Consider the following 19,064-nt stretch of genomic DNA (forward strand, 5'->3'; position numbering starts at 1 on the left):
CATAAAACAGTAAAATGAACTCCCTAGCATTCATGAAAGGCCAAATAACCTCTCCAACATTTCATGCTAAATGAAAATAAGTGAAAAACTTCATAATACTCATCCCAACATGCTTGCAAGAGGAGCAAAAAATTATTCCAAGGTCATGTCTTAACTTCCTAAATGTTTCCAACATAAACATGCCACAAGAATCACAAATGTGTCATAGTCTCCCTAGTTTAAGCGAATAACCAAGTTTAGCTCTTAGACATGCCCACATTTCCATTTCTAAATGCACTTGAAGTGAATATCTCAACAATATATCAAAGTAAAATGAACTAGCATGCTGTATCATCCAACAGAGCCAAGCTCAAAGGCTCGGCAGAGAGGAAAACCGAAATGAAACAGGGCACCGAAGAAGAGGGGGGGAAGAAGGGGTACCTCCTTAATGCCAAAGTAAAGCACCGCAACACAAGAAGCTACCTCAAAAATGTGCTCTCACAGGAATCTCCTTCTAAAATTCTCCCACAGCAAAAAATTTCTATCCCTCCTCTCAGAAAACTTTTTTCAACCCCAAAAAAATCCAAAGAAACTATCTTTATAGGCAGAGAAGAGAGGAGAAGAGAAAGGAGATCACCCCCTCGACCCACGACACTCGAATCAGGCCAAAGAAGAAAAGAACGTGCTCCCTGCTCATAGAAGGCTTGCTCACTGAACGCGAAGCCACCGAAAAATCTCGGACCGAGCGGCAAGCCCAGTAGCAGCGAGGGAAGCATCGGGAAGAAGAGAAGATTTTGTCGCTCAAGTGTACCAGGGAACAAGCTTCCTAGAGTCAAACTACCAGGAAAAGGAAAAAAAGCAGCTCGGGGAGACTGACACGGCTTCGGCAAGGAAGGTCGCGGGCAAAAGAATGTCAGGCAAGGACGAACGAGGTCAACTTTCTCTCGCGTGTAGGAGGAGGAGCTCGGTTGGCTCGAGACCAAGAAAGGGAAAGGTCAGACACGCAAACAGGGGAGGGAAGGGAGGCAAAGCTCGAGTGCATGAGTTTAGGGATTTAGTGTTTAAAGAGGAAAAGGGAGAATTGGTTTTATATAAATTAATATATATATATATATATAAAATTATATGCAATTTACTCGCGTGCGGCGTCGTAACAAAATGGGTGTCCTTTCTAGGCAAAATCGACGCTCTGGATGTGCCGGTGCAGTCCGTTTTGTCATCCGGGGTTGCTGGGACGACGTCGTCAACAATCGGGTAAAAAACGCGTCAAAATTCAAATTTCACAAAATTTCAACCCGCGGTCGATCGTTTCAAAAGGTTTATTCGAGCCTTCAATAGGTAACAGTGCAAGCGATGTGAATTGTGACGATCGGACGTGTCGACTCTCCGAATTGCGAAGTTTGTGCGCGCGGGAGTGCGAATAGGAATCCCTTTTGGGTTTCCTAATGTTGGTTTCACCCTTATAAGTCGATACCACACACGCGAAACTCCAAAAGGGTACAGAAGTAGGTTGAATTTCTAAAAGGAGGCGGGTCCCGGAGGCGGGTCCCATTTCTAAGGAGGTTCTAAGATAGTCAAAGGGAGATCCCTAAGGCTAGATCCTAAACCCTAAGAGGAGGACTAGTCCTCACTAAAAATGAGGTCAACAATAGCCCACAACATCGTCTTCGCCCTAAGGTATTGTTTGTGTTGTTTGTCTTTATTTCCTGTTTGTAAGTGTCGTGCTGTAACCATCTTCAATTGAAGCACTAATATTTTAGTTTTTATTGTGATTCAGGTCATTTTTCTGCAATATCAAATTGTTTATTCGATTCATCAACTATAATATACATGATTAGTTTCATTTCATATCTAGGCATAAATTGAAAGGAAATATACCAAAGAAAAAATCCTAAACTTTTTCTGGCTCAAAATCAATTAGAAACTAAATTTCACTGCGGAATAACGGGATCACACTAATTCGATAAAATCGGAACAAACTCAAAGTAGAAAGCACAATCAAAATAATTAGAAAAACACACGAGAATTTACGTAAAAAACCCGAGAACAGAGGAAACTCATGAAGCCACACCACCAGAAATTCTAATATGAAATTCAGAAAAATTTTACAAATAACTCATATCATTTTCCTCTTTACACACAAGGAAACTCACAGGACTCGTGCTCCAAACTTTTCTTGCTCTGATCCGATATGAAAAACACATGCCAAGATCCCAAAATTCTCCTCTCCGACCTTTCACTCTTTCATCAGAAACTTGTTGAAGAAACTTGAGCAGGAACCATCTCCATCGTCGCTCAAAATTGGCCTTAAAACCAACAAATATGAGCTAACTGCTCTGACTGCTTAGGCACCCAAACTTGGCGCCTAAGCGCCCAAGGCTTGGAACGCGCCCAGCACATTGGGCGCTTGAGCGCCCAAAACCGGCACTTGGACATCACCTTCTTTGTTTGTGCACCAATATGGGGCGCTTAGGCGCCCAAAAGCGGGCACAAAAACACCTATCTATCTGTCGAGCGCCTTAGGCGCTCAAACTCAATGCTTAGGTGTCGAGTTAAATTGAGTGCTTTTGGCTCTACAAAACTAACAACCTCCCACATGGAAACAATGACACCTAGCACCAGTCCTTTGTACCTGCACCTCCATCTGAATCGCCTTCATAGTTTCATATTGTGGTTAAGTACTGTGGTATGACTCAACCCCGATCTCAACCTTCATGAAACCCAACTGAAGCCAATCATAGCTTCAGTTTCTCAATAGTCACAACCTTCGTTAACATATCCATAGAATTCTGAACTGTATGTACCTTCTCCAGGAACAACTGCCCATCTTCAAGAAGAGAGTAAATGAAATGATACCTCAGCTAAATGTGTTTCATCTTGGCATGAAAAACAACATTCTTAGCAAAATGAATTATTTTCACAATCACTGTAGAGTTTTCTAATCCCCTACTCATTGCCCAATTCCGCCATGAAACTTTACAGCTAAATCATCTCATTGCTAGCCTCAGTGGTAGCAATATATTCATCTTTTGTACTTGAAAATGCAACGATCTTCTGCAACATGAAAACCCAACTCATCATTGTGTTCCATAATGTAAAGATACACCCTGTTGTACTTCTGATATTGTTCACATCTCTTGTCAGATCTGAATCTACAAATCTTTGTAGACTGATTCATGTACTTCCATAGCAAAGTACATTTTTTATTGTTCCTCTCAAATACTTGAGATTTCACTTTACCGCCTCCTAATAATGTCTGCCTAGATTACCCATGTACCTGTTGACAACTCCCACTACAAATGCAATATCTAATTCGATACAAATCATTGCATGCATCAAACTTCCAACGATTGAAGTATACAAAGTTCTCTCCATCTGTGTTTGCTTTGCTTCAGAGTTAGGCAATAGCACCTTAGATAGTTTGAAGTGACTACCTAAGGAGTGATAACTGGTTTTGCCTCACTCATTTTGAATTTCTATAGGATCTTCTCAACATACTCTGCCTAAAATAACTTCAGTGTTCCTGCATTTTTGTCCTTGCTTATTCTCATTCCAAGGATCTTCCTAGTTGAACCTAAATCTTTCATTTCAAACTCACTTGATAATTGTTTTTTCAAGTCCCTGATTTTCTCCATATCCGCCCCTGCAATCAGCATGTCATCTACATACAAAAAAAGCAAAATATAAATGTTACCAAAGTGTTTGATGAAGTAATAGTGGTCTACCTAGCACTTCAAATACCTGTTGTCTGACATGAACTTGTCAAACCTTCTATACCACTGTCTCGAGGCCTGCTTCAAGCCATAGAGACCCTTCTTCAAACTACAGACCTACATTTTTTTGCCTGGAATCTTGTAACCTTGTGGTTGCATAATATATAATTCCTCCTCCAAATCTCCATGAAAGAAAGTTATTTTTACATCCATCTGCTCCAAATGTAGAACTTTTTCTGCTACCAGACTCAACACAACTCTGATATTCGTCATCTTCACAATTGGGGAGAAGATCTCTATATAATCCACACCTTCCCTCTATTGGAAACTCTTCACAATAAGTTTTGCCTTGAAGCGCTTCCTACCATTGGACTCCTATCTCAACTTATAGACCCACTTATTGTGTAGTGTTTTTTGTCATTTGGTAGTACCGTCAAATCCCAAGTATAATTTAACTCCAAGGATTGCATTTCTCCACCCATCGCGAGCTCCTACTCTCTTGATTCAACTTGGGGGGTCTACTCAAAACACTCTGGTTGACCAGTATCATTTAGGAACAAATAGTATAAAGAAGGAGAATACATATATACAGGTCATGTCACTCTGTTAGATCTTCTGACTTTTGTAATAAGTGACTGAGGAACTTCCAGTGCTCCTTCTGGTTGAGCACAATTTGTTTCTCTATCTTCCTGATCACTAGTATCATCTATCTCCATATATTTGGATTCTTCAAAAGTAGTTGATTGACTGTCTGAAATTCTAACCCTATCCTTGTACATCTTCGTTTCATTAAAAGTGACGTGCTAGCTCCTGATGAATTTCAATTCTGATAATCCCAAAACCTATACCCAAATTCATCTGAGACATTCAATGAAGGTGCGCTTGACAGATTTCGAGTCAAGCTAGCTCGTGGACCCCGCATCAACATGCACATATATAGAACACCCAAACACTCTTAAATGAGATAGACATATTTTTGTTACTCGAGGTTTCATTAGGTAAGCCTTCCTCCAAAGGTATTGATGGACTATGGTTAATTAGATAAACTTCAGTGTTTACTACTTCAGCACAAAACTGTTTTGGCAAGTCTACATGCAGCCTCATGCTCCTAGCACGCTCTGTGATTATTCTGTTCAAGCACTCAACCACACCATTCTGTTGCGGTGTTCTCAGGACGGTGAACTCATTCTTGACCCCCTCTGAAGCACACAAATTCCTGAACTTATGATCACGATAGTCATCTCCATTATCTGATCTGAGACACTTCAACTTTAAGTCAGTCTCAATTTCTACCATTGTCTTCCACTTCTTAAAGAATTCAAACACAAGATATTTTTTTTAAGAAATAAACTTATACATTTCTCGTGTGATCAACAATGAACGTAACAAAATAGTGAAAACCTTCAATGGACTGAGCTGGAGTAGGACCCCATACAACAGTATGCACTAACTCCATTTTCTTTGATTTCATCACTGATCCGCTCTTGAAGAAAAAAACCTTCTTCTGCTTGTCATATGTACAGTTTTCACAAAAATTTAGATCAACCAATTTCAAACCATGAAGCTTATTCTTTGAAAGTTGGAATTTTATGCATTTCTCACTCACATTACCAAGCCTACGGTGCCACAGATCTGCATCCACCCTGGTTTCAACCACATCAATGAAATCAGTCATTTCATTGATCAAATAAAGGGTATCTACAATGTTGCCCAAAGCCATCACTAATGTCATGTGGTCACCTTCCACGAATCACCTGTGAAAGTAATCACAAGTTCTGGCTTTGTCAGTTGGCTCACAGAAATAAGATTTCTCTTCAAACTTCTAACATTTCTAACTTCAGTAAGCCTCCACTGTTTCATTGAACAATTTAATATCAACATCACCCTTTCCTACTGTACTACAGACTTTGTTATATCCCAAATAAACCTTCCATTGATCACTCTGAGTGTAGATTTAAATACCTCTTTATTGGGGCAAACATGAAAAGAGGCACATAGATCCACCATCCAAGATTCAGTACTGACTAGAGATAACACCCGAGAGTCAATTTGAAATTTACCAGTGGAGACATTAGTAGAGAAACTACTTTCCTGTCCTCCAACACCAGCTTTCCTTGAACTTTTGCAGTCCTTCTTGAATTGCCTCTTCTTACCACAGTTCCAACATTCTCCTCTGCTTGACTTACGCTTCCCATTCTTGGACTTGGATCTGCCTCTGTTTGTATTCCTGCCCAAATTCCTTCCCCTGTTATCAACATTCAACTTAGAACTTGAAAATTCACCATTCATTGTTTTTCTGCTCACTTCTTCATTCAAGATCAGACCCGCGATATCATCGAAGTTCAACTTCAAAGTCCCTGAAAAATTATTCGTCGTACAAACCATCTCAGTTGTCCGACAATAAAGATAGTATCATCAATGCTCTAACCTCATCATCAAACTTGATCGCTCATAGAACACAACTGGTTCATCACAGTGTTGAAGTTGTTGAGATGCTCTGCAATTGAACTGTCTTCCACCATCTTCATATTGAATAATTTCTTTATAAGAAAATCTTTCTTGGAAACAGAAGGTTTTTCGTACATCTTAGCCAATGCCACCATGAGATCCACCGTAGTTTTCTCATTCACAATGTTGAATGCAATAGATAATGAAAGTGACAACCGAATCGAACGACGCCAAACCTAAGGTCGTTCGATCCAACACTTCCCATTTCTCCATGAGCAAAGATTCAGGTTGCTTTGTAATTCCTTGTAGCGACAAGTATAGTTCTTTTTGATACAACAAACCCTCCACTTGCATCTTCAAGAAAGTGAAGTTCTTCCAATTGAACTTCTCCACCTTGAATCTTGCTTCTAAGGCCATTGCTCCCATTTGAATCGAACCCTGCACTGATACAAGTTTGATAGGAAATATACCAAAAAACAGTTCCCAAACTTTACCGAGCTTATGATCAATTATAAACTAAACCACATTGCAGAATAATGGGATCACACCAATTCAAGAAAACTAGAACAAACTAAAAGTAGAAAACACAGTAAAAATAACCAGAAAAACACAAGAGAATTTACCTGAGAAAACCGAATAATGGAAAAAAAACCACGGAGTCACACCACCAGAAATTTTACTATGAAATTCAAAAAAAATTTACAAGGAACTCAAATTAATTTCCTATTTACAACAAGGAAACTTAAAGGACTCACCCTCCAAACCTTTATTGTTATCCAACGCTAAAAACACAAGTCAAGATCCCAAAAATGCTCTTCTCCAACCTTTCACTCCTTCACCAGGAACTTATCGAACAGACTTGCGCGGAAACCATCTCCATTGTTGCTCGAAATTGACCTTAAAACCGAAAAGTATGAGCTAACTGCAACGGGCGCTTAGGTGCCCAGACACCTAAGCGCTAAAGGCTTGGATAACGCCCAATACATTAAGCGCTCGAGTGGCGGACCAGAACAAACTAGAAGTAGAATACACAATAAAAACAACCAGAAAAGCACACGAGAATTTACGTGGAAAAACCGAAGAACGGAAAAAAATCACGGAGCCACAACGCCAGAAATTCTACTATGAAATTCAAAAAAAGTTTACAAAGAACTTACATAAGTTTCCTCTTTACACACAAGGAAACTTAAAGGACTCACCCTCTAAACCTTTTTTGTTATCCAACGTGAAAAACACAAATCAAGATCCCAAAAATGCTCCTCTCCAATCTTCCACTCCTTCGCCAGGAACTTATCGAACAAACTTGCGTAGAAAACATCTCCATTGTTGCTCGAAATTGACCTTAAAACCGAAAAATATGAGCTAACTGCTACGAGTGCTTAGGTGCCTAAACTTGGCACCCAATTTCCCAAGGCTTGGATCGCGCCCAACACATTAAGCGCTCGAGCGGCGGCTTCTCTATTTGTGCACCAATATGAGGCGCTTTTTTGACCTCATTTTTTAGGTAATTACCTTCTCTTAGGATCCTAAGATTTAGCTCTAGGAGTTCCTATTGACTGTCTTAGAAAACTAAAAATTGGTACCCACCATTTTAGAAATTCCAAAACACTTCTTATTTTCCTGTGATGTCTAGCATTTATGGTCTCAAAATCATCGTCCTATGGAAGAAGCGGCTGAGGGCTATTGTGTGGAGACTCAAGGAGAAGTTCTCAATAGGATTTCAAGCCCTAAGAAAACCTCGTCAGGACTTTATCGTCACATACACTCACCAAATGCACAAAATTCACAAAATTGCACGAAGTTGGACTTCAATTAATTTTAAAGGACGGGTGAAAATGCGAACTTATCCGGACGACCTCCGAAGACAAAATGGATTACGCCAACGCGTTCGGGACACCAATTTTAGTAGAAAAGGACACTCATATTGTCATATTTCCGACATGAGAAACTTTACACGCAAAACGATGAATTTGCCAAAATGACCTCCGACGGCGAAACGGACCACGCCAGCGCGTCTGGAACGTCAAAATTACTTAACATAGACACCAATTTTGTTATGTTATGGCGCACGAATAAAAAGGGATAGATTAAATTTTTTTTTCAAAATATTTGGTATTTTTATAGTTATATAACTAATTATAATTTAATTTAAACCCTAACTCGATCCAGCAGCACAATCGCCTTCCCCTCCCTAGCGATCGGCCGCACCCGAGCAGTTTGCGCGTCTCTTGACCCGATCGCGTGCCCTAGCAAGTGGTTCATCTTCTTCTGCGGGAGCCGCTCGACCGAACGGCTCTCCAACTGCGAAGTTCCACCTGGCCGGCTCTTCCTCTGCCCTAGGCTACATTTCCTCTTGCCTTAAATCCTTCTCCTCCTCTCCCTTTACCTGATTTGCTTACTAGGGAGGCTGGTAGGTGGCTTCTCCTCTCTCCTTTTTTTGGTATAAAAACCCCACTTTGGGGAGGTCAAGGGTTGGTCGAAAATTTTAAAAAAGGTGGAGCTGCTGCCAAAATTTTCTCTCATCTCCTTGTTGGATTTTCTTTGATTTGTTCATTTCCTGTGTGCTCGAGGCCTTCTTGGAAGTGCTGTGGGGAATTTTCAGGGCTGGAATTTTGGTGGAGTTGTCTTCCTTTCTGGAACTTTCGTTTTGGATTTTCTTGCTTTCATCATTTCTGATTTAGTGGTTAGTTTAGGTAAGCTCTTTATAATTTTCCTCTTCTTTGGTAGTTTGGTTATGGCAAGCCTCGTATCATAGAAGCCTTTCTTCTTATTCTTTACATAACTATGAACTTACTTGCAAAAATATGAGAAGTGTGATACCCTCTCTTATGTGAAGATTTGAAAGTTGCTACTTGGAATTCGGGAGTCTTGCTAGTTTGTTTTGGGGAACTCTTGATACATGTCACTTAATTCCTATGCTTTTACACTTCTTTCATTTGAATTTTAATCATTTACATGCATGCCATCCAATTCTTATATACCTACAAATTTGGCACATGAGTTTTGATAAAATTCTTCTAAGATTTTATTTTCTAAAATTCTCAAGGACACAGTTTCTTATGGGATTTAAAGCACTCTTTTGTTGATGTTCAATATTTGTACCTTTGGTGTCTGATTTGCAAAAATCAGAAATTGTCAGGTGGCTTGTTTTGCAAAATCTAAAATTTTGTGTGGCACAAATGTAAAAGCTGAAGTATAGGTGTGAATACAATGGGACCTTTACATACTTACCACCTGATTCTTATATACTTATATACCTCACACTAAAGCTCTAATATTTACAAACATGTTGTGTAATGCTTTTAGATTTTATGCTTGCCCTCATATACATCTTCTAGTGCACCTGAAAATATTGAGATCTAATCCTGAGATGCAAACATGTTGTGTAAAACTTTCTCTTTTAAAATATGTGGAAGTAAAAGTTTATGTCTGATCTTGAGATCTAATCCTGGAAAGCTCCTTGAATCAATAAGATGAAGTGAAATGTGGCTGCTTTCTCTTGCTTTCTGATTCTAAATGCATGATAAAGGAAATTTTGAAACATTTCTGTGGTTGCCATGAAATGATAATTGACTATTTGAAATATGTGAAATGATGGTTTGGGTTTTGATTCTAAGGCTCTCTATTATTGTTGGTTTTATTCAATTAAATAGTGGAATTCATTTCAAAGCTTGATGACATGTTGGCTATAAAGATGCATGCATATTTATATGTTTCCTGTTATTTGACCCCATTCGAGACATATGTTGGCACGATATTTTGGAATATAAAGCTCTAAGGGAAACTATTTCCTGTTTTGACCCACTTGTTGGGTCCGGTTTAGACTCTTTTTGAAATCAAGTTTATGCTAGAAATATTTTCTTGGTTTGCCCCCTGTGTACAGGGCTCAGGCTCGGTTTAGACTCTTTTTGAAATCAAGTTTATGCTAGAAATATTTTCTTGGTTTGCCCCCTGTGTACAGGGCTCAACTTTCCCTTTCTGCTGGGTTCGGGTTGGCCTTTTGATAGGCTCATTTTGTGCTCCTTTTGGTGAGTTATGTTGGTTAAGATTCCTTATATGTTTGGACTATTTCTTTGGGCTTAGTTTACCACTTTGGTGGGTTCAGTTTGAGCCTCTTTTGGTATTATATTTTAGCTGAAATCTCTTACTATTTTGAACTATTCCTTTGATTTAATTTGACACTTTTGTTGGGCATGGCTTGGTTGGAGGTTTTCTTCTCCTTTGCCCTTACCCGTGGGTTTGTGTTGTGTTGAATTTCTCCTCGTTATATGTGGCTGTGAGTCTAGATTGATGGTTTTGGTCTGCTGTCTTTGCCATAAGGGTGTCTAGGTGGCTCTGTTAGCTTGGTGGTTTTGGTTTGCTGCCTTAGCCGTGAGCTTCATGTTCACTGCCTTTATAATTCTCCTCTCTCTTGGCTCCTCCCCGTGAGTTGGATTTGGATCTTGGTTTTGGTTTGTTGCCTTAACTGTGAGCTTCATGTCTACTGTCTCTACATTTCTCTTCTCTTTTGGCTTCTCCCCGTGAGCTGGATTGGGGCTTTGGTCTGCTGCCTTTGTTGTGAGTCGAGCATAATGATTTGCGGTTTGTTGTCTTTGCCATAAGGATGGCTTGGTGGTTTTGTTGGCTTAGTAGACTTTGGTTTGTTGTCTTACCCGTAGGCTCTCCTTCCTGCTGTCTTACCCGTTGGCTCTCCCCTCCCTTATTGTCTTACTCGTGAGCTTTAACTTATGACCTCTTAGTGGAATAAATTGGGCTGGTAATTGTCTCTTTCTATTGCCTTGGTCATGGATATTTATAAGAATAATTTTATTTTAATGAGATATAAAAGAAAAGGGAAAAGAGCTTTTGATTAAAGTTGGAGTTGGTATTGGCATCGCTTTAATAGATTTAAAGAGTTATTCTTTATGCATTAGTCATTCTTGTTTTATGACATATGAAGATTTCTTGAAACTTTATTTTGATAAATTATGAATTTCATATAAATTGAATTCATAAAGAGGTTTGAAAATTCATAAAATTGTCATTTGAAAATGACATCCTTCTAGGATTGATTTTGAGGATCTTGGGCTCTATTTTTAGGTCTTTTTTATATGACTGAGGATTGCTCTACCCTTTTTCGTTCGATCTTTTGGGTGGATCAGTTTCTCCTCTCTCATCCCCATTTTTGTTCTTTTCTTTCCTTGCTTCTTGGTTCGATTTTCTGTGCTTATGTCTGATACATAAGTGCTCGTGTATAGTCTTTTGCTATATGTGAAACCATCAAGCAAGATTGCAAGTAGGTCGGTTTTGTTTTGGGGCATAGGGCGATGATGACAAAGGCACGTCGGTGGTAGAGTAAAATGATATCTCATCCTACAACACCAGGACTCAATTCTGGGACCTGATGAACTGTAGGATGAAAGTATCATTCACCGACATAAGACTAGAGGGGGACTCGTACAGAGACTAAAGGAGGACCCGTACCTTCTTAGGTTGTTGGTAGTCTTAGGCTCGGTGACGTGATCGCCTTGTGGAGAACCATTTATTTTTCAAAATTAATAAAACAAATTGATAATGACAGATGTAACATATATAAAAATATTTTCATTACAAAATCAAAATTAAAATAACTTATCTTTTGTATGTTTGAAATACATATGCATGTTAAAACTTAAATTTTAAAGAGGTGTTACAAATTAAGTTGTCCACTTGTTGATTGCCGATCCTGGGCTAAGGAATATCCTCCTAAGTTAGGTTCAGTAGGACATCCTTCTAGTGGAGTGTCGGGCTTTATACATCCGGGTGACCGAGTAGCCTTCGATGACCCTCGAGTACAAATATATATTTGAGTCTAGCCCCGACCCGAGTGCTTGCGGTCCTCTCTTTTCGGATTTTTCATATGTTTTCTTGGAATTTTGGACAAAGCACTCGTAGTCTTTTCTTCGGGATTTTTCCAAGATTTTGATGGTTTTATTTAAATTATTATTTGTCAATTTTCTCGAATCTTTCGTCATGGATTTATTCGTCAATTTTCTCGATGTTTCCAAACAATTTTTCTTTATACAGTGAATAATAACTAGCTTAAAGGAGCAGCAAACTTCTTAAATTTACAGGTGTGATTTACCTTGCAGCATTTTTTTTTATTTGTTTCCTAGGATGTTATATTACTTTCCCAGCATGTTATACTGCTCTTTCTAGCACGTTATACTATTCTTTCAGCATGTTATACCATCCTTTCTTTCTACTGTGTATTATACTGTTCTTTTTTTTTATACTACATGTTTAGTTATTTTGATACACACTATGCCTTAGTTTAGGAAAACGTAGTGGTTGTATAGGATTAACACTAAACCAGGAGGTGCTACTATGAGGAGCTTGGAGCGAATTGAGGAGCTTGGAGCGAAGGCAGCGCGAAGAGGAACAACTTCAAGGTGAACCTGCAATAGCAAAACATCACATAAACATCTTCACATCGCCTATCACTTCATTTAGTTTAAATAACAATATAATGCCCCTGGATGAATATACAGAATTTAGGCTTTTGCACAACTCTGTTGTGCCATTACAAGTCCTAACACTTTAGAATTCTGAGGTTACCGTGCGGTACGGTGTAAATCCTTCTATCTTTTAGGCTATTTGCACATTCCGATATTGTGTAAACATAAGTGCAGGATTGAAATATCAAATAAACATCATTTCAAAGACATAAAACCGAACATTATGATAGTTGGGACATCCCCGGGGTTTCTCCTGGATTTTTGATGTCTCCTATTATTCATTCCTTTTGGATTCTATAAAACAATTGTTCCTATTTTAAGCTACTCCCACTTGATTTTCCTATGTCCAATCTTGGAAACCTAAACTTTAAAATCTAAAAAGTAAAACCACTGATCTTAATCGAGAGTTTCCTTAGGTGACATCGGTCATTTAAGATGTAATTAACTATAGGGGTTTGCCTCTATAGGGAACCTGAAACCCAGATAAAATAAACTCTATCTAATTTTTTTTATGTTAGGTAGAGAAACTTGTTGGACTTTTTTATAAAATATTTCGCAGACCAAGACGGATGTCACAAATTCTTTAGTCTAGGTAATTGAATCCCCATTACAAGTGATATATTTATGTGATATATTTATTCTCTTCGGGATAAGTGTATTATTTATAATATTGTATTCAATCATCTAAACTATTTAAAATGTGAGACCCGTTTGGTCTCACCTATTTTAAAATTAAAATATTACTTTTAAAAATAAAAAAAAAAAGTTATATTCATATTTAAATTGTTTTTAAAATCACAAAATCATCATGTTTTCAAATTACAAGGTTAAAACGATCGACACGCTTAAGCACCCAAAGGCAGGCTGAAAAGCCCCCTAGGCTGCGGGTCAAAGTGAGATTTTTTTAGCTCCACAAAATTAAAATAGATTTGATTACTACAATGGTTTCAAGTTTAGTTGTGATCACATTATTAATTTTGCTTTCAAACCCTAAATACAGTTTGTTATCATGTGCAGATTCTAGATCATGAACAAGTACGAATGTAGATGCATATTGAGATTAAACAACATCAAGAATATATTCAAAATAAAATGCAACAGCAAATCATATGTTATGTATAATACAATCTCAAAAGAATATTCATGAGGTATCATTTCTTTAGTTTGATTTACTTAACCATAAACAAGTCTTTCACTAGTCTATTTTCCTTGGCTTCAGATGCGATTTTTTTCCCCTAAGAAATCAACACAAATGCAACATCCCAAATAAAATCTTCAAAGTTAGATCTAGATAACAACTCGAATAAACTTTCGGAGTGTTATAGCGGGGATAAATTGGCTAAAAACTTATAGACAATTTATTTCTACTAGAATGCAGTTTCTCATGTTATTTGTATATGCTCTTCCCTCAAGCGTTATTGCACCTTTACCGTCCACTTTTTTTTGCTATATTGGAACACATTTTCTGCGAGTATTGTTACAACTTTTAATGCACAATTATAGAGGCATGCATGTAAAAATTAAATTTTAGTTGTTAGATATGTAAATACATAAGAATTGAGTGGTATGTATATGTTGAGATTTGTATCTTATTTTGGGAGGTTTCATTGTAAATAGGAAAAATAGAAAAGGCCTAAGTGTTATTTGTAAAAAGATTAAATTGATGCTATAGTAGGAGAGTTGCATGAGGCTAAACTCTGAGCAAAGTGGACTTCTAGGTACGCGATAAGCTTTGGCTGCATCAAGCTCAAGTATGATAGGCGCCTAAGAGGAGACCCGCAGGCGCTTCAACTGTGGAGAAGTAGGACACTTGAGCATGACTTGTCCAAAACCACCTAAAGAGAGAGAGACAAATGGACGTGGAAAATCAAGAGGCCTTCGTCATAATTGTGTGGCCCTAGGGGTGGAAGAGGGGGGCTACCAAACAAATCTGATGGTAGAAAAGAACGAGAGAAAAACATGGGTAGCTTTTACCGATGAGGATCACGAGTTACTAAATATGTTGAAGATAAGACAGTGAAAGCGGCATGTAATGTGACTAAGAATGTATCCACTTTATCATCATCCAAGAGGAACACTGCTAGTTATGCTCACATAGCCAAAGTTACTCATGATACACATGCACTTGCCTCTATATCCACCACAAGATCACCAGAATAAATAATAGACACTAGTGCATATCAACATGTGACAAGTGTTGTTAGCGAGTTCTCTTCCTATACTCACTTAGCAGTTTCAGAGAACACTCAAACTGTCGATGGTACAACACAGCCTATGGTTAGTAAGAGTACAGCGATGTGTACTAATTTTATGACTTTATCTAATATTTTGCATGCTCCTTCTTTTCCAGTGAACTTTTTATTCATTAGCGTCATTATAATCGAATTAAAATGTGTTGTTTCATTTGATATTCCAAATGTGATCTTTCAAGAGAAGAGGACTGGCCGGAGACGTGGGACATGGACTCAGCCTTGGCATCCATTGTTGAGAATGCTGGAGCAAGAGGATTTCAGAGAAGTGTAGAGGATGTTTTGTTACTAAATTATAGGCGCATAAGACGCTCTTATTTTAGTTTTCTATTGAATTGTTTGTATAAATCCCAGTATGAAAAAACAAATTAACAGAAACTTGTGTGTGATGCTTGTGAGTTTGGTAAGTATATCAGGAGCTTTTATGTTAATTATGGTAAAAATTCTTACGCTTTTGATTTGGTGCATTCAAATGTATGGGGACCTTGTTCAATAACTTTTATGGATGTTTACAGATATTTTGTATCTTCCATTAATTATTTTCTTGTGTTACTGGGTTATATCTGTTGAAAATTTATTTGTTTACCTACTTTAAAAGCTTTCATAAGGTGATTCAGACTCAATACAGTGCAGTAGTGAAGGCATTGAGGTCTGATAATGGGAAAGAGTATACCAACAAGACTTTTGAGGAAAGTATCAAACCACATATTCATAAATACCGGCACAAAACGGAGTAGCTAAGAAGAAGAATAGACACCTTCTAGAGGTAGCTCGAAGCATGATGATCACGATGAATGTCTCAAAGCATTTGTGGGGGAAGCAGTTTTGACAACAATTTAATTGATCAATAGAATGTCATCGAAGTGTTAGATTGAAAGTCTCCTTGTCAAATGTAGAAAGGAGATAATAGCGGAATCCTCCCATTGAAGGATTTTGGAGCGTGGTGAACTGGAGGTGGTGTATATGGAATCCTGCTGTTAGATTGAAAGTAACATTGAAGGATTTATAGCGAGTTAGATTGTCCATCCATACACCACCTCCAGTAACTGACTATGAATCTTGTCGTTAGATTGAAGGTATTATGTCCAGTAACATTGAAGGTTTTTGGAGCGTTTTGACAACTTGAAAGTTGCTCGTTGTCTGATTCTTTCATAGTTAGTTACTAGATGTGGTGTATATGGACATATTAGCAGGATTCAATACAAATCAGACAGCGAGCAAGGTGTGCAGGCTTAGAATATCGCTTTATGGCTTGAAGTAATCTCCTTGAGCTTGTTTTGACATGTTTAGAAAAACTATAATAGGGATGAGATATCAGCTGATCAATGTTGATCATTCGGTGTTCTTTCGTCAAAATAGTGGTCACATCACAATACCTGTTATTTGTGTTGATAATATCAATGTTAATCATTCGGTGTTCTTTCGTCAAAATAGTGGTCACATCACAATACCTGTTATTTGTGTTGATAATATGATTATCACTAGTAATGATGAGATACTTCGTTGGGATTGAGGTGGCTCGTGAATTAGAGGGGATGGTCTTATCTCAGAGAAGTATGTATTAGATCTACTCACAAGAATAGGCAAGCTGGGATGCAAGCCTTCCGTCTCTCCAATTGATCAGAAGACCAAGCTGACTGCAAAGGCAGGAGAGCTTGTTGATCATGAGAGATATCAGAGATTGGTGGGTCGTCTGATCTATCTGAGTCACATGCGTCCCGACATCTCATTTGTTAAGAGCGTGGTGAACTGCTATATGCATGATCCAAGAAAGGGTCATGTGGATGCAGTGTATCAGATTCTGAGATATCAGAAGAGTGCACCAGGAAAAAGACTGATCTTCAAGAAGAACAAACACGTAGAAATTATGGGCTATTGTGATGTTCACTCCGCGAGTTGTACAGACGACAAAAGATTCACCTCAAGATACAAAATGTTTGTAGGTGGCAACTTGGTCTCTTGGAAGAGCAAGAAACAATCTGTGGTAGCGAGGTCAACAACAGAACAGTGTATATGGCCATGCCTTAGGTGTTGCTAAGATGATGTGGCTGAGAGCCTTGTTGGTCAAGGTCAAGGTGGATCAAAGAACTCAAATGAAGTTGTGACATGACAACAGGTCAACAATCAGCATTGACCCGGTTCAACACAACAAAACCAAACATGTGGAGATTGATAGATTCCTAATCAAGGAAAAGCTGAGCAACGAGCTACTGGAGCTAAGTCATGTAGCCACTAAAGAACAAGTAGCTGACTACCTCACTAAAGGACTTAGTTCATTAAATTTGTCTAGATTATGTGACAAGATGGGCATAGTGGATATCTTTTGCTCACCTTGAGCGGGAGTGTTGAGATTTATATCTTATTTTGAGGGGTCTAATTGTAAATAAAAAATATAGAAGAGGTCTAGAGGTTATTTGTAAAAGGATTATAAGGGTCTATAAAAGCCCAACTCATGAATAAAGGAAAATACCTTGTACCAATTTTTTTCTTCAGTATGTAAATCTTCCTAAAAATAAATTGCAGGAAATATTTTACCTTGGCGTTCGCTTCCACTTTCCTTCTCTTTATGGGTCTCATGATCCTCAAATAGTTTCTTTATTTTCTCTCCCTCCTCGACATCTCTAACTTCCTCAAAATTCTGACATTTTTCCCTCGCTTTAAAACCTGTAGCTTCACGAGAAAATTCAGCAGTTTCACAATCCTGACCTGACAAACTCAAATTATTCATTGAATCCTCAGTTTCACCACATTCATTATGGTGTGCTTGAGCAATAGAACATTTATTACAGGCATCTTCTAAATTTGCAGAAACTGAACGAAAACACTCTTTGATGTTGTGGTGGCCTTGTGAGGAATCTAATGCTGTGGCTAAAGATTGTTTTGATGCTTCTCCATCTGTTGATGCATGATCCAATTCACAGGTAGATGGTCTTCTACAAAATTTATCATCCACGTCCACCATTGTAATCTCAGTAATAATGAAATTTTTGCGGACCAAACACTCTTCCATCTCTAGATCCTTGTTTCTATCCAAAGAACCAGGTTGTTTGCTTAACGACACATCGGTAGAAGGAAAATGTTGTCCATCTGCAAGGCATTAGTTAAATTTCAAATTTGTAAAACGAAAATTGTACCGATGAAATAATTGCGTACATAGTTCAAGATAGTAGAGTCTAAAATATAAGAAGTTATGTTATAAAAATTGGTTTAAATGTAAAAGCTTAGAGAACTGGAGAAAATATCAAACGGCTCGCAGGGAGTCTAAAAGAACAATCTGTGATGCTAAAAATTCTGCTTTTAATGATCTTTATAATAGATTAGATACTAAGGAGGGTGAAAAATATATGTATAAACTAGCCAAACAAAGAGAAAAGAAAAGTAAAGATTTAACTCAAGTAAAGTGTATTAAAGATGAAAATCAAAAAGTACTTTTCTTAGAAAAAGATATTCAACATAGGTGGGTGAGTTACTTTGATAAACTTTTTAATGAAGTTTCTGAAAATACGATCGAACTTAGTGATTTTAATATCGTAAATAATAATAAAACGTTTCATTTTTACCGTCGCATTAGCAAAAAAGAAGTTGAGGAGGCTTTAAAGAAAACCAAGGGTGGAAAGTCTGTAGGACCTGATGATATCCCAATTGAAGTGTGGAAATATTTGGGAGATTTGGGAGTTTCTTGGCTTACTAAACTCTTTAATATTATTTTAAAAACTAAAAAGATGCCTGAGGAGTGGAGGAAGAGTATTTTGAACCCCATTTGTAAGAATAAAGGGGATGCACAAGAGTGTGCAAACTATAGAGGAATTAAGTTGATGTGTCATACTTTAAAATTATGGGAGAGGGTAATTGAACATAGGTTAAGATGCATCACAAAAGTTTCTCATAATCAATTTGGATTTACGTCGGGCAGGTCTACTATGAAAGATATACATTTATTGAGAGGTTTGATGGAGAAGTTCAGAGATAATAAGGAGAATCTACATTTGATTTTTATTGATTTAGAAAAAGCTTACGATAAGGTTCCAAGAGATATCCTTTGGAGAGTTCTCGAGAAGAAATGTGTTGATATGACTTATATTCAAGTCATTAAAGATATGTATACTAGAGCTGTTACTTGTGTTCAAACTGAAGGAGGATTGACAAAATATTTTACTATTTCTGTTGGTTTACATTAGGGATCGACTTTAAGCCCATAT

At 37.8% G+C, this 19,064-nt stretch overlaps 1 protein-coding gene across 5 annotated transcripts in view; it reads right to left on the reverse strand.

Annotated features, from left to right (window-relative positions):
* Positions 1-19,064, reverse strand: part of LOC110026929 — a 42,612-nt gene that overhangs the window by 8,192 nt on the left and 15,356 nt on the right. For 4 of the 5 annotated variants that reach the window (XM_020728144.1, XM_020728143.1, XM_020728145.1 and 1 more), the window contains exon 3: positions 17,401-17,952. The exons of the other annotated variant lie outside the window; for it this stretch is intronic. In XM_020728144.1, the coding sequence (XP_020583803.1) occupies positions 17,401-17,952 (552 nt within the window). The remainder of the gene's footprint in view (positions 1-17,400; positions 17,953-19,064) is intronic. 5 annotated transcript variants of the gene reach the window in all.

Source organism: Phalaenopsis equestris, unplaced genomic scaffold (genome assembly GCF_001263595.1).
Source record: "Phalaenopsis equestris unplaced genomic scaffold, ASM126359v1 Scaffold000403, whole genome shotgun sequence".
In the NCBI taxonomy this organism is placed as follows: domain Eukaryota; kingdom Viridiplantae; phylum Streptophyta; class Magnoliopsida; order Asparagales; family Orchidaceae; genus Phalaenopsis; species Phalaenopsis equestris.